Source organism: Chrysemys picta, chromosome 18, assembly GCF_011386835.1.
Source record: "Chrysemys picta bellii isolate R12L10 chromosome 18, ASM1138683v2, whole genome shotgun sequence".
Taxonomy (NCBI): Eukaryota; Metazoa; Chordata; order Testudines; family Emydidae; genus Chrysemys; species Chrysemys picta.
The window spans coordinates 12,718,652-12,733,288 of NC_088808.1; the positions used below are offsets into that span (position 1 = coordinate 12,718,652).

The following is a 14,637-nucleotide window of genomic DNA, read 5'->3' on the forward strand; positions in this document are numbered from 1 at the left end:
CATAAGAAACCAGAAGACATTAAATTTAGCCAAAGTCTAAAGACCCTTAGACCATGCTGCAAGATCCACTTATTTGTCAGTACTTCCCCACCATGACCAAAGACAAGAGAATAGTGCTGGAAGAGCATTAGTCTCTATGAACTCCACTATGAGCAATTTGCATACAGATCTAGTTAACCTGGGCAGCACTTACATCCTGCAGTAATAAGTACTATAGAAACGCTTAAAATAGAGAACACATTTGACTACCCTTTTTATTTAGAGGAGTTTTCTGCTTGGAGGCAGTGTGATCTAGTGTATAGAGTCAAGAGATCTGTCTCCTATTCCCAACCCTTGCCCAGGGTCACACTAAGTCAGTGGCAGTCATTCAAATCCACACTTTGAAGGGTGACCTCTAATTGTAGGTGCCCAGCTTAGAGGTTTCATTTTCAGTGATGCTGAGCCCTCACAGCTTCTACAGACTAGATCACATTGCTTCCACTTCCCCAACCCCTGGTGCCTCATTTTATCACCAGTTCATAGTTATGGCAACTTACCTGTCTCAGTAGATAGGGCTTTTCAGCCATATCTTGATGGAAATTATTCTTCCCCCGAGGGATCTACCAACTCAGCTAATTCACCACTTCCCATTTTCTCTCCCTCTTGGTTTAGATTCAGGATGGACACTGGCACAAGACTGTCCTTACGTTTCGGACACAGGACCCTAACCAGCTGCCAATTATCAACATCTACAACCTTCCACCATCCGAGCCAGGGAAACAGTATCACCTCGAGGTTGGACCCGTGTGCTTCCTTTGAACTGTGACCTCTACAGTGCTCCAAGGTTTTGACCCCTTTTGGGTGGGCCTACATGTTTAAGTAGGATCCCCGTCCCTCTTCAGCACAGATGGCTGGGCCTCGTCATTTGGGTCAACTGTTGCTCTGGCCATAGAGCTCAAAGTCTTAAAGAACCTCGATCTCCTGAACTCAGCAGATTCTCCAGCATAGTCTTGAAAGAAATTTGGGGGGGATGCTGACATCAGCCAAGACATGAACAATGAAGGGGGATCAGGAACTTGAAGGCCAGATGTCACAAGCAATTCCACATACAAAGCTTTTTCCACAACCAAAGAGAGAGAGATCTCAAGAAGAAACCTACAGTGCATATCTTTGTCCTACCCAGTTCCTGAGTTACCAAATGTTCTTTCCATAAAATTAGAGCCTCCCTTTAAGAGCTCATCATCTTCTGGACAGCTCACCGCTGAATAAGAGAGAGAGATGAAGTTCTCATAAGTGGATTTGCAAGTTGAATCTGGCTGCTCTGTGTACAGGAAGCATTTGATGTGCAATATTAGAAGAGAAACAAATATATAGATATATATTTTATTTAAGCAAAAAAAAAATTAATTTCCTCCTCCTGTGAGCGAGTCTAATAAATGTCCCTTCTCATGTGTGATGATAGGGTGGGGAAAGAGTCCCAAAGCGGAAAACAGAAGTGGTAGGGGGGGAAGAGATTGGTGCTAAAATAGAGAGAGAGGATGGGCTCGTCTGGTTTGTTTCTACCTCTCACTGTGAAATCTCTGGTGCTCTTAAAAAAAAAGTGTGTTGTTTTATATATGATTTTAAACTATTTAAGGTTCTGAAGGTGCTACAATGTTTTGCCACAGACCCAAAAAAGCCAACAGCCATAGGGACGTCTCTCTAGAAAGAGAGAAAGTGGGGGGAGGGCAGTTTGTGATCTTCAGCTAAATCAGAAGAAAAAATTGAAATATTTTAAAACACACTAACTTAAAGGCAAATTATTTTCTTTTAAATCTAGCTTTGTAAAGATAATTGCCTTGGGTGTCAGTAAATAGACAACACAAACTATGTCTAAAAATAAGTGTGCCCTTGGGTTTTTTAATGGCATTTCACTGTTTTATTTTTTGGGGGGTACAACTCAGCAGCTGTAAGAATTCAATTGTAGGGGAGCCTTGAAGAGAGCTAGTTTGGGTTGTTTTTGTTATATAAATAGTTTTTCTGTGTTGACCATATGTATAGTTTCCTTGCCAGCTCTTTTGTATGCAGTGATTCCCTACAGTGGGATCCAACAGCTGATCTCTTATTTAAAACAAAAAACAAAAAAACCAGTCCTTTGTCAGGACCTGTCTGTCAAAGCTGAAATTACGGTACCTTGTTGCTTCAGAACCCAACCAAGCTTGGAGGGGTTTTTGTTTTGTAGAAATCTAGTCTGTATGTGTAAATTTGGAGGTTTTTTTTTTTTTTTTTTAAAGAGGATAATTATGGTAATCATTTTATTCTACATAAGGAATAATATTAATGTAATCTGAGCTGTACTGTATCAAATGCTTCAGTGCCTGTTTTGGAGTTTTTCATGTCTTGTATGGACTATGGATTATTTTGTTTGGAGAAAAAAAGTGTCATTTTGTGTATTCTTTTTTGCAATTGTCTTCAGTTTGTTTTTCCAATGAGCTAAAAGTTAACAAGATTTTTCAAATACCTCAACTCCCCTTTCGATTCTGGTGCTTTTCCTCAAAATACCTCAAGCTGCCAGCCCAGGGCTCAGCCATTGAGTGCCTCTCATCCCAGATCAGTCTTCAGCTCTTAAGGGCCTTTGTGTTGAAGTTACCATAATCTCATCTCTTGCTTGCTTCTTTCCTTGCCCCCCTCACACACACACATTCTCTGTCCCATTTCTCACCCTCTTGTTGATGGTTTTTTATGTTTCGTGAGGTTGGAATTTCCATTTGTTCACCTTAAACTTTTTTTTTTTTTTTTGGAACTTTAAATAAATATTTAAAACTGAAGCAATGAAATGGGACTTTCATGGTTTTTTGCTTCTTCACAGGAAATTAAGATGGGTGAGAGGAGCAGAAATATCTTCAGGTTCAAAGCTCTAACACAGGTGGAGCTTAAATCTAAACTTAGCCCCCCACAATCCTGCAACTAGCACCCTGGGGATAGAGCACATCACCTGCATAGAAAGTCCTATTGGCATGGGCAGGGTTCTGCCTATATGACACTCATTGCAGGATGAAGTCCATTGCTGCAAAGAGACCAATTGATAGACCCTTTCTCTGAAAAACAAACAAATCCTAAAAAATCCTCACAAAAGATTCACCAGCTCAGGCACTAAATCCTCCATTTAGCCATAATAGAAAACACAAAATATTGATCCATCAAAATCGCTTTCCCTTCAGGTTACTCTCTCTGCTGGAAAGAAAGCAGCTAGCACTAGTCTTTTCCACTAGACTCCATTTACCCCCACACAGCTGTTTAAAGTTTCAAAACTTAATTTTTGATTGGGTGTGAGCAGGACAAAATTTGTACATTAGAGCTAAGTTTTAGTCCAGGTACCTACTGCACCTGCTGGTTTTGCCAGGACTGCCTTCAGTTAAGTTGGGAAGATGCATGGCCTGGTACAATAGAATGAGCTTCCATTCAACTGCTAATAGCTACCCATATTACAACTAGAGCTCACTGTATGCATAGACCAGTTTGGATTTCCCACCGCAGCAGCTAGCATCCTGCTTCCTAGAAGAAAGTTAGACATTGCAGCTTTAAACTGTGATTCAGTGCTGCTTTGCATAAGTTCCCATCAACATAGGTGACTTTTTGCCAGATATTCCCTATCCCTCCCTCCAACCCTATGCTAGGTTTGAAGGGAAATCATAGTCAGAGGCAGGCAGTTGTGGAATTTTTGCTATTATTGCATAATGGAACTGATGGCAAACCGTTCCAGATAAACTTTGACAATGTGTCGAAAGAAGCACAGACACTGAAGGGCTGATTATGTCTGATCCAAGTCCACCATTATTCAATCACAAAATGTTAGTGTTCAGGAAAGAGACATTTAATGTCATCAATAAAGGACAAATACCAGCGCACACAATTAGCTACCCATACAGCTATGTGGCCACCAGCCCATCATCATATTATATACCCACCAAACAAAAGGATACAAAGCATAAGGATTAAAAGCAATTAACTCACTCTGAAGCTAGAGAAGTCATAACAGTAAAAAAAAGAGTTCATTCACATTGCACTGGCAGTTCCTTTGCCTTATGTGCATGCTTGGTGTTTGACAAGTGGGTCTCTGTCTTCCAAGGACTGTCTCTAATGTATCATCTAAAAAGATTAAGTATCGGGGGGTAGCCGTGTTAGTCTGTATCTACAAAAACAACAAGGAGTCTGGTGGCACCTTAAAGACTAACAGATTTATTTGGGCATAAGCTTTCGTGAGTAAAAACCTCACTTCTTCAGATGCATAGCTATGCACGAAAGCTTATGCCCAAATAAATCTGTTAGTCTTTAAGGGGCCACCAGACTCCTTGTTGTTTTAAAAAGATTAAGAAATAGCTAACTGAGGGAAGCTGGATTATCAGGATCTAGAGAAATGGCAGAGGAGGAAAGGCAGATTATAAAGGCCATTTTATCAATACAAAGCTAGATCTATTAGTCTGGTGAGAGTGCTAGTGCAATAGTTGAACAGTGAATCCAGTAAGGCAATCTACAGGGATTAATGGTGTAATGAACAAAAGTAATGCATACAAGTGGCATAAGACAAGCCCTCTCAAAGGGCTCAGATACTCTGGTGATGGGGGCAATGTAAGAACCTAGATAAAAAGCCAAGGTTGAATAAAGGGCCCAAATCTTCTCTCCTTTACACTAGTGCAACTCTCAAGTCAATGGAATTATACTGGCATGATAGAAGATTTATTTTGGCATTGCAGACAATGAAAGAGCTGAAAACAAAGGGGTTTTACTTTGTAGAGTGGCAGAATCCTCCATGTCTCGCTGTGGGCACGGCTTAGCACCTTCCTGGGAATGGTATCCCTAGTCACCCTACACAGGGCTTAACAGCGCTAGCAGCCAGTTTATAAGCCACACTGAGACTAAGCCAATGTAGCAAGATATGAAAGTTCCCTAAGGATTTTAGTCTGCTCTAGCTACAGCTTCAGCATGTCCCATTGACACAGACCCAAAAGCACAAGGCTGTTAAAGTGCCACTTTGAGGCTTCTTTAGTCAAACATACATAGTCGCAATTCCAGCACAAAGCAGGTGATCTAGTTACACTGGGTTTCTACATCCAACAGGTGTCCTCTGAGGGTTTCTGGAACCATTTAGAGAGGAAGGATGGTTCTGGGGTTAAGGCACTGGATTGGGACTTGGAAAAACTGGGTTCCGTTCCCACTCTGCCACAGATTCAATTTGTGGCCTTACAGAAATGAAGTAACTTGCCTCTGTTTAATTCTCCCTTTCTACCTCCCTGGTCTGTCTTATCTACTTAGACTATAAGCTCTTCAGAGTAGAAACCAGCCTACTCCATTTATGTAGTGTCTAGCACAACAGAACCCCAATTTCATTTGGGGCTCGTAGCTGTTGTGTAATAAAAATAAATGATGATTTCTTATCTGACTTAGCAGAAGTTAGTATGGGAGGAGGCCAACAAAGCCTAGAGGGGCTCACCTCAAACTCCTGAAGATCCCACTTAGGCAGTGATGGAGGCCACACCTGACAGACACATTCAAGGCAGCGTCTCAGAAAGGAAATGCAAAAGTACCCATCAATCTAGGTAGAAAAGCAGACAGTAAAGGTAAGCTGAAAGGAAACATAAGGAAAGAAGGATAAGTAGTTAAAAGCTTGGACATTATTACAAATTGATTTAATACTGAGGGGTTAATTAATTAAAGAAATATGGACAGTTATTGGTGTAAAATAGATAAGCCCTTAAGCAGTGACAATCATCTGCCATCAGCAAGGAATAAGGAAGGAACAGTGTAGAGGAAGTTGAAGCCATTATACCTCATTAGCAAGCAGGCACATCCCATCCACTGATGAGTACAATTGGGCTGGGGAAGGGGAGCAGCGGGGGAAAGTTTTTCATGAACAGTGTAGCAAGTTGCTGAACTCCATTTCAATTCACCCCATTTGCTCCCCCTTTTATAAAGCACTTCTGTGAATATTTGTGCAACCAACATTGTCTCTGTATGAATGTTCAAGGGAAATTAATTTCAGTTGATTCAAACAGAAACCAATTATTAGAAAAGGAGTTTGTCTATAGATCTGTTTAAAGGGCTTTTTACATTATGAACGAAGGAAAAGCCTGTCTGTCAACACACCCCATAAAACAAAAACAAATTTAGCCTTATCTTAGACGTTTAACAGAACAGCACCTCTCATTGCTTCATCACTATGCAAACAGAACATTGGCCAAGTCACGTACAGGTCGCCAGCAAATTCCTGGATTCTGAGGCACATTTGGGAGATTTGAGATTTGTAGCCATGAACGTCTATAAATACAGATACCTGCGTTGAGATGAGAAACTTCAGCTGGTGAGTTTGATTCCACTGCTTCTCACTTCCCTTCAAAAAGAAATCATGGCACTGGCCTGCATTGCTATTATTCTTGGTTCAGCACATCTCCTTACTGCTAAACCCCTGGATTGTGAGCCTCTAGCTCCAGAAACCATGGACAATGCTACAATAACCAAGGTAAGAAGTGCCCTTGGAAGGGCCTCAACTTCTGATGCTTATATTCTAGATGGGGCACTCAGAGGTTCATGAAGGACCTGCCCTAGACCAAGGCACAGGCTAGGCATTCAGGCAAGGGAACCATTTAGTAAAATTAACCATATAGTCAGGCTTTTAATCTTACAAGCTGAGTAGTATTTATACCTCATCAGTACCCCCGAAATATAAATTTCTGAATGGAGACTGGGCAACAACATAGTGTGCTCTGCAGGTTTTAACCCAAGACCTGGAAATGTTTGCATTCCAAGAGATAGACCCAGGAGGGAACCCTTAGAAATGAGAGGGAGAAGACCTGACAGAGCTCATCCATCCACATTGGCCAGGCCAGGATTGGTCCCTGAGGAACATTTTCTAGTGCCTTCCGCACCTACTTTTAAACATTCCAAGCGATGGGGATTCCAGAAGCATGGGCCTCTTCCCCAAAAAAGTATCCTTGAAACCTTAGGGCCCTCAGCATCCTACTGTTCATGCCACTTATTTTACTGGGGATTCTTAATAAATCTCTCTCTGAAGAGGTGCCAGTGACCGTGGAATCAATGTGAAGGGAGTGCCACAATGGCAGCTAAAAATCAACATTTACAGTCTGGAAACTCAGGTGGAGCGCTGCCCTCTGCAGATATAGGAAAAAATAAAGCCAGCATAAAACCAATTGACCTCCTTCCCCATTCTGTGAGCCACTCACAGCCGTAACCAGTTAGCTCCTGCAGATGAAGGATGCCTGCAGGGCAGCTGGCTTCTGTCTTTACAGGGCTCATGAAGGGGCTCAGGGACGCTTCCAGTTTTCTCAAATGATGCCAGCAGTTCCAGCCATATTTTGTTGGAGTCAGCCCCTTGGCAGGGAACATGACTGCCCCCCTCTCCTCTTGTACCATGTGCTGCCACAGCTGTCACTATGTCTCCTTTTTCCTGTCCACTTTCTTTACATGTCTCCACTGCTTAATTTGTCCCAGGGCTCAGCCCCGGCACCTCTGGGCGTCCCATGTCAGTTATGAAAGTAAAAAAATTGCTTGAGCCCCAGAAACCTCCTTCATTACAAATTAAGCACTGCATGTCCCCTTTCCCCTCTTTTCTGTGTCCCCTCTTCCTTTTGATTTCTTATTCTTTTTTGTTTGTTGGCCTGGTTTTGCCAATTCTTCTCCCTGTCCCCGCCCCATAACTCGGATTCCCCCTCCCTACTTCATCAGTCAGCAGAAGACACACCGTGCTACTGGGAGTGGGGGTGGGGCAGAGTTGCTATCCAATGCAGCGCTAAGTGCCATGGGAGCAAAGGAGAGGAGTTTAGCACAGCGAGCTGCCAGCTGAGCCTGAACCCCTGTACACATGAGCTGTTCCCACTCGCAGCTACATTACACAAGGCAGTAGGGAGGGCAGGTGGAGGACTTTCAAAGAGCCACCATCCTCTTTGCCAGTGGACGAGGCAGTATGTTTATTCCATGGGGAATGGTATTGGCATCTTGCAACTTTCCTCACCCACAGCTTTCCCTTCTCCTGGGCACATGGTCCAGCACAGCCCCTCCCCACAAGTTTGAAAACAGTGTATTACAGTGGTCCCCTCCTCGAATACTCACCATGACTTTGGGGGGGAATGGGCAGCATGGTGGTGGCCTGGGGTCACATACATGGCATAGAGCATTACACAGAGTGCTTTGATGGCATAAGGAGAAGGTGGTTGTGGCTTTTCAGCACCTTGATCCTCTTTCAAAGGAAGCTTTAGTTCCATCAGGTAAGAAGAGGCGGCTATCACCACCAGCTGTGAGAAGAGCATGGGGTAACAGGCAATCTGCCATAAAACTTACTGCCACAAAAAAATAGATCTATTTAAGTTGTAAGTTCAGGAGAGAGACCATTCTCCTCTGTGTCCGCACAGTGACTTGTACAACAGGGGTCCTGATCCTGACTGGGACCAAAGACAAATAATAATTACACATACACACACGTTGAGGCTTATAGGGTCTCCTAACAATTGGTTTCTTTTTCTTCCCTCCTCATCTTCACAGATGCTGGGCAAGTGGTTCTACATTGGTGCGGCCTCACAGTACCCACCCACCCTACAGGAGATGGAATTGATAAAGAATGCTTATTTCTTCTTGTACCCTGGCAGCCTTCAAGACGAGCTCCTCGTCACAGAAGTCATGAAACTGTAAGAGCATTAACACAGACCTTACTGACAGTGACATGCTCCCTTAGTCAGGGAAAATGTTTACACTAACATTTCCCTCAAAAGGGCCAGGTACCAGGAACCATCAGTAATGAAACAGAACATGCAAGTCTTTCTTGCAAAGTCTTTCTATGCTTGAAGGTCCCTGACTCACACTGAGGCTGCATATGGCTATTCCATGCTTATCCAAACCACTACCAAGAGCCAACATGCAGCCTTCCCTAACTCCATCTCTTCCTCTTAGGCAGGGGTGGGCAAACTTTTTAGCCCGAGGGCCATATCGGGGAATAGAAATTGTATGGAGGGCCAGGAATGCTCACAAAATTGGGGTTGGGGTGCAGGCTCTGGGGTGGGGATGAGGAGTTTGGGGTGCAGGAGGGTGCTCCAAGCTGGAATTGAGGCATTTGGAGAGTGGGAGGGGGATCAGGGCTGGGGCAGGGGGTTGGGACATGGGGAGAGGCTCAGGGGTGCAGGCTCCGAGCGGCGCTTACCTCAAGTGGCTCTCGGAAACAGTGGCCTGTTCCTTCTCCGGATCCTACGCGGAGGCGCGGCCAGGCAGCTCTGCATGCTGCCCCATCCATAGGCACCACCCCCGCAGCTCCCATTGGAGCACGTAGGAGCCGGACCACGGCACGGTTTCCGAGAGCCGCATGGTGCAGCCCCCGATCCTGCACCCCGGCTGGAGCGCCAGAGCGGGACCAAGCTGTGTGGTGAGGCTTGCGGGCCGTAGTTTGCCTACCCGTACTGTTAGGCCTTCTCATTCAGAGTAGTCCTTGATCTTCTGGACAGCAGGCTCCACTGTTGTCTCACCTTTGGCCTGCATTGTACGTGTTCTGTATCTGGGCAAGGACCATTAAAATCCAGGGCTGTCAATCCTGCATCAAATCCTATTCTCATACACACAAAGTGCTACTCTGGAACAGAAGGGTGGACTCAGCTACTCTGACAATCCCTTCAGATTTACCTCAGTTGACTGGGATGCTAATGTAATATACATACAGAAAGATTGCGTGCAGAGCTGCGTTTGATAGAGGCATGTAATTCCCATTGGCTAGCAACTGAATTTAACTCAGAGCCATAGAGCATCACCCTCTGTGGTTACTCCCCTGATTAGTCTCTTCCCCTTTAGGAAGGACAAGTGTGTGGTGAACAACTCCAGTTACATTTCAGTCATCCGGGACAATTTTACAATGATCCGGCACGGTAAGAATTCAGAGATGCTAGGGAGAAAAGCAGAAATGTCCAGTGCATCCCACTGGGAAGGGTGGACTGAGTTGTGGTTGGAGAGGTAGGAAGGTTTTTCTCCTACATTTCACTTCCTCATTTCTACCACACATTTATCTGGTCCCACAGCAGAGTTGGGTGACCGATCTGAATCCAAGGGTCAGCTTCCCCAACTTGGCAGGGGATAATTTCCTCCCCTCGTGGGCAATTCTTTGCAACATGCTCATTACAGAGATGTAAGGATTTGTCTGTAACAGGTCATTTCTGTACCCAGCGTAGTGGCCTCCATATGCAATAAACACACAGAACTGCCAAAGGTGGTCATTCTGCTATCAGCTAACACTAGTTTCCAAAAGGGTTTAGCCTGCTGGCGTGAAGGGGTCAGCACAGCCACGTTGGTCTGCCAAGCCATATTTAAACACCAGTTCCTAGGTCTGTATGAGTTGACACCTATGCACAGTTCCACAGAATACAGTCAAATGCCCTTGCAGGTTTATATTACACTTCTCCTGAGATTTGGACCGAATACTCTAACCACCCCTTGTGCCTGTTCTCCTGAAGGGCCAAATGAAAGTTCCGTAGCACAACTTATCAAGAGCAGCTCCGGAGACACTATGACACTATACCACATTGATGGGACCTACAAAGGGTTATCGATCTCGGGTGAGTAAACCACATCCCAGCACCAGAAAAGGACCTAGATAGCCAGAGATGCTCTATGTAGCCCTGTTACCATAGCATCTCTCAAACATTAATGAATTTATCCTCACAAACCCCCTACAAAGTAGAGCAGTTTAATTATCCCCATTTTACAGGGAAGGAACTGAGGCACAGAGTAGATTAAGTGCCTTGCCCAAAGGCACACAAAAAGAGCCTGGAACTGAATGCAGGTCTCTCAAGGACCAGTGCCCTAAACTTCAAGAGCATTCTTCCTTCTGATCTGCTCCTGGAAAAGTGGCTGCAAGACCTGAGAAAGAGAAAGGCAGGGACAGGGCATGAAAATTAAGTAGCTGCCTAGTTGGGGCTGGGCAGAAATTGTGGCTGATTCTAGATCTTTTAACACCGTGCATATGCTTAACAATTATCTAGGTCCTAGGACAAGAAGATTGTGTCCAGGATGGTAAATATTTAAAACCTCAGAACCAGTTTTGAGCCACTGGAGATGGGCTGACCAGACAAGTCTCTTCTATCCCCTCCCTTACCCAATAATAATAAATAATAATAATAGGGGAAATAGAGGGTCCCAGCAAAGAAGAATAAAGAGGGGATGCCGCTCCCTTAGCTCAAGGGGGAGAGGCACGTGCTTTTGGAGTAGGAGATGAGTGCTAGCCTTTGGCTTGGTCTACACTACCCCCCCTAATTCGAACTAAGGTACGCAACTTCAGCTACGTGAATAACGTAGCTGAAGTTCGAAGTACCTTAGTTCGAATTAGTTCAAACTTACCTTGGTCCACACTCGGCAGGCAGGCTCCCCGGTCGACTCCGCGGTACTCCTCTCGGCGAGCTGGAGTACCGCAGTCGACGGCGAGCACTTCCGGGTTCGACTTATCGCGTCCAGACTAGACGCGATAAGTCGAACCCAGAAGTTCGATTTCCAGCCGTCGAACTTGCGGGTAAGTGTAGCCAAGGCCTTTGTTACTGTGAAAGCCTCAGATTGACCGTAGGTACAATGCAGCCACTACACCTCCTAAAATTAACTCTGCCAAATGATTTGCTGCAATTTGTTGTTTCATCTTTAAAAACAGCCCGGACCCAAAACTTGACCACAGAGCAACTGGAAGAATTCGAAACTCAAGTGGCATGCCTTGGATTGAAGGAAGAGGAAATAGTCTATACTTCAATGAAGGTAAAAAATCAACATGGGGTTCCTATGAGAGTTATCAAGCCATCTTTAGAGCTTCAGAATCGCATTGAAATTACCAGGAGCTGGAATCAAATTAAATGCTCCAGACTCCTCCCTGAAAAATGGCTTTTTTTTTTTTTTAAAGTGTAGTAACCCAAAGCAAACCCCAACATGTAACATATTCAAGAACATGCACTGCACCATGATGATATGGTACAATGAATGGGCTAGTGAGCCATCCACTGCCCTTTAATTAACAGAATCAAAACTGCTCAACCATCTGCTATAGAACTTATACTGGTAACCCCAGTGGAGACTCTCCAGTTGCTCCAGGTGAGCGGGAGGTTCTAAGCTAGCTGTCCTCATGAAATGCCAAGTGTGCACCATAGGGACAACCATGAAGTTCCCTAGTGGCCACAAAGGTATTCACAGCAAGTATTATATAAACCAGAAAGAATACAGGAGCAAACCCTCTACCCCCATGCCTTGACAGGAATTAAACAGAGAACTTTAGCTGCACAGACCCCTTCCCCAAAAGAAACATAAGCTTCACAGTTATTGTAAAACTGATAGGCACTGACCAGGTACCAGGCTGGTGTTAGATCGGAGTCCTTCCCTTCCAAAGCGCCTAATCCTTGGCTTCCTTGGGGAAGTGCCACCAGACTCCACATTCACCAGTTCATTCCTTAATCCTCTCACGTCTTTTGGAATCCTGTCAGGTTTAACCACCACCATAGTGAAAACTGGGATTGCCAAATCCAGAGCCTCCAAAAACATTGAGACAGCGTGCAATGATTAAGGCCAGACATACTCAGGCCCATTTCATAAATGCTTCATCCTTCCCTCTGAACAGCCAGCTCTCCCCAATAGCTGGCTGGGGCAGCTGTTAGCCCTTAATGAGCTAATGATAGGCAATGCAAACCCACACAAGGAATACTACATTTTAACAGCTCCTCTCCCAGCGAAGGGGTTTCACCTTTAACATTCACCTCAATTTGCTTGCTTGACAAAAGCTTCGCTGCTGAGCAAGCATATTGTTCATATTCCCGAAGCAGCAATGAGACAAGTCCACATCCTAGCTGAAGCAATTTAAATCTTTAAATAGAGAGAACAAACTGTTCTTGCGACACAGCTTCTTGCCTTAGAGGCTGCTGAAGTTGACACTATTTTAGCCTTTTGAGGATTCTAGTGTGTTAGGCAGGAGGAATTTGAAAATGCACAAGAAATAGTGCTAGTTTTGCTGTAAGAAAATCCTGTAATACTGAGAGCAAATTTTACACACGCAATACTGATTCTCACCTTTGTTCATCTCTGTAGGATTTGTGTCCCATGGAAGAAGAAACAGATGACAAAAAGCACTCAGTTGAAGTGGTAGAACCATCACTGGGGTAACTCACATTGCCATAGCAACATAGCCCTCCACACTGGATATCAGCAGTTGTTCATTCTCTTCTACCTGTTTAGCAACTGAAGGATCTCCCCTTGTCACATCTGATCATGTGGGTTTCTTTGGTACAAACTACTGACATCTTCATTTTCTGTGTTCTGCACCTTTAAATTTCTAAGTAGTTTTCACGCATGCAGAGCTCAGCAATCATTTGTTCTCACTTCTTAGTGCAGACTTTCACAAAGGAGACCCACACACTATGCTCTCGCCTGAAGACTTTACTTTTGTTCTTTCTTGTCGATTTAAAAATAAAGATAAATCTGACTGACGGTAACTGTTTGCTCTCCAAGTATGGCAAAAAACACAAATACCAGCTTTTTTCCCCCCTACAGTAATGGTCTTGTACTGACATCTGCCCCTTCAAGCAGCACTTACTATGGCCAAAAACATTACACACACACACACACACACACCCCTTCAAATATTCTATAAAACGACTGTAACATAGCATCATAACACTTAGGGACAAATCCTGAGTTAATGGTCATTCACTACTAAGCCAGCAGTGCCATGGTAATGGGCCATGAGAAAGCTGTCATTTTTTTCTGTGCTAGAGAGAAAGGAGATGGAAGAGATTTGCGTATGAATCAAAATTGCAGCCAAGATTTAAAGAAAGAGAATTTTCTTTTGTCTTATTCTCTCCTGTCGCCTGTTTGGTTTCCCTGCTGGGCAGATTTGCTCCCCTACATGGGAACTAGGAACAGCAGCAGCGTTAGTGAAACCCAGTAAGGACCTGATCCAGCTCCCATTAGAAGTCAAGGGAAACATTCCATTTTACTTCAGTGAGAGTTGGAACAGGCCCTAACATCCCAGTCTCTCAGGTATCAGCTAAGAGGTGAGTTGGGGAAGGGAACAGCTGACTTAAAAGATTCCCTCCCTGCTTCAGTACTAGGTGTCACAATATCCCTACCCACTCACTCACCATATCCAGAAGCGGCATTGCATGGTCTTTGGCCATGTTGCCAGGAAAGCTAAACACAACCCAGCACACTGTGTTCTCAAATTTCCATCGATGCACAAAGGGGTGCACCCCCCGGACCTTATCTAGCACCACCGTAGGGCTGCCCCAGAGATTCATGGATTCACAGGATTGAGCCAGATCTGGGAACGTCACTATACGATGTCTGGTGCAACGCCATCAACTGTGGTCCCTTTGGCTGGTGCAACAGTCCACAGTAGACTGTATGTGTTTGTTTGATTGATGAACTCAGGGATGGATGCAGAGGAAACCTTTCAACTTGTTGTGAAATTTTACAAACTATAGCTTCAAAACTAAATGTTGATATTATTTTAGGGCCTGATCCCACAGCCTCCCATGCATAGAGGTTTTATTAACTTCACTGGGACCATCTCATGCAAAAGGCCAGGAGGACCAGAGTATATTAAAGATGAAAGGCACCCTACCCTGCAGAGTGAGGAACACAAAGTGGGGAGAAAATGAAAATACTGTG

General features: G+C 44.4%; 2 protein-coding genes and 1 long non-coding RNA gene across 10 annotated transcripts in view; 2 read left to right on the forward strand and 1 right to left on the reverse strand.

The window, feature by feature from the left end:
- LOC101953340 (collagen alpha-1(XXVII) chain) overlaps positions 1-2,795 on the forward strand; it is a 258,835-nt gene extending 256,040 nt beyond the window's left edge. For all 7 annotated transcript variants that reach the window (XM_065572707.1, XM_065572704.1, XM_065572703.1 and 4 more), the window contains one exon: positions 652-2,795. In XM_065572707.1, the coding sequence (XP_065428779.1) occupies positions 652-798 (147 nt within the window). In that variant the 3' untranslated portion in view covers positions 799-2,795. The remainder of the gene's footprint in view (positions 1-651) is intronic.
- Positions 2,483-6,113, reverse strand: LOC135976535 (uncharacterized). Its single transcript, XR_010593740.1, has 2 exons — positions 5,450-6,113; positions 2,483-4,107 (listed from the first exon to the last, which is right to left on the reverse strand). It is a non-coding gene; the product is annotated as an uncharacterized LOC135976535 (long non-coding RNA).
- A 65-nt stretch (positions 6,114-6,178) lies between these two features.
- Positions 6,179-13,455, forward strand: LOC101943565 (alpha-1-acid glycoprotein-like). Of its 2 annotated transcripts, none has more exons than XM_065572711.1 (6): positions 6,179-6,316; positions 8,512-8,654; positions 9,802-9,875; positions 10,458-10,559; positions 11,642-11,742; positions 13,057-13,455. In XM_065572711.1, exons 2-6 carry the CDS (start codon positions 8,512-8,514, stop codon positions 13,129-13,131), a joined length of 495 nt encoding a protein of 164 aa, XP_065428783.1. In that variant the 5' UTR covers positions 6,179-6,316; the 3' UTR covers positions 13,132-13,455. The 2 variants fall into 2 exon arrangements, with proteins under 2 accessions (XP_065428783.1, XP_005293528.2); XM_005293471.5 differs by having other exon boundaries at positions 6,220-6,475.
- The last annotated feature ends 1,182 nt before the right edge of the window (positions 13,456-14,637 follow it).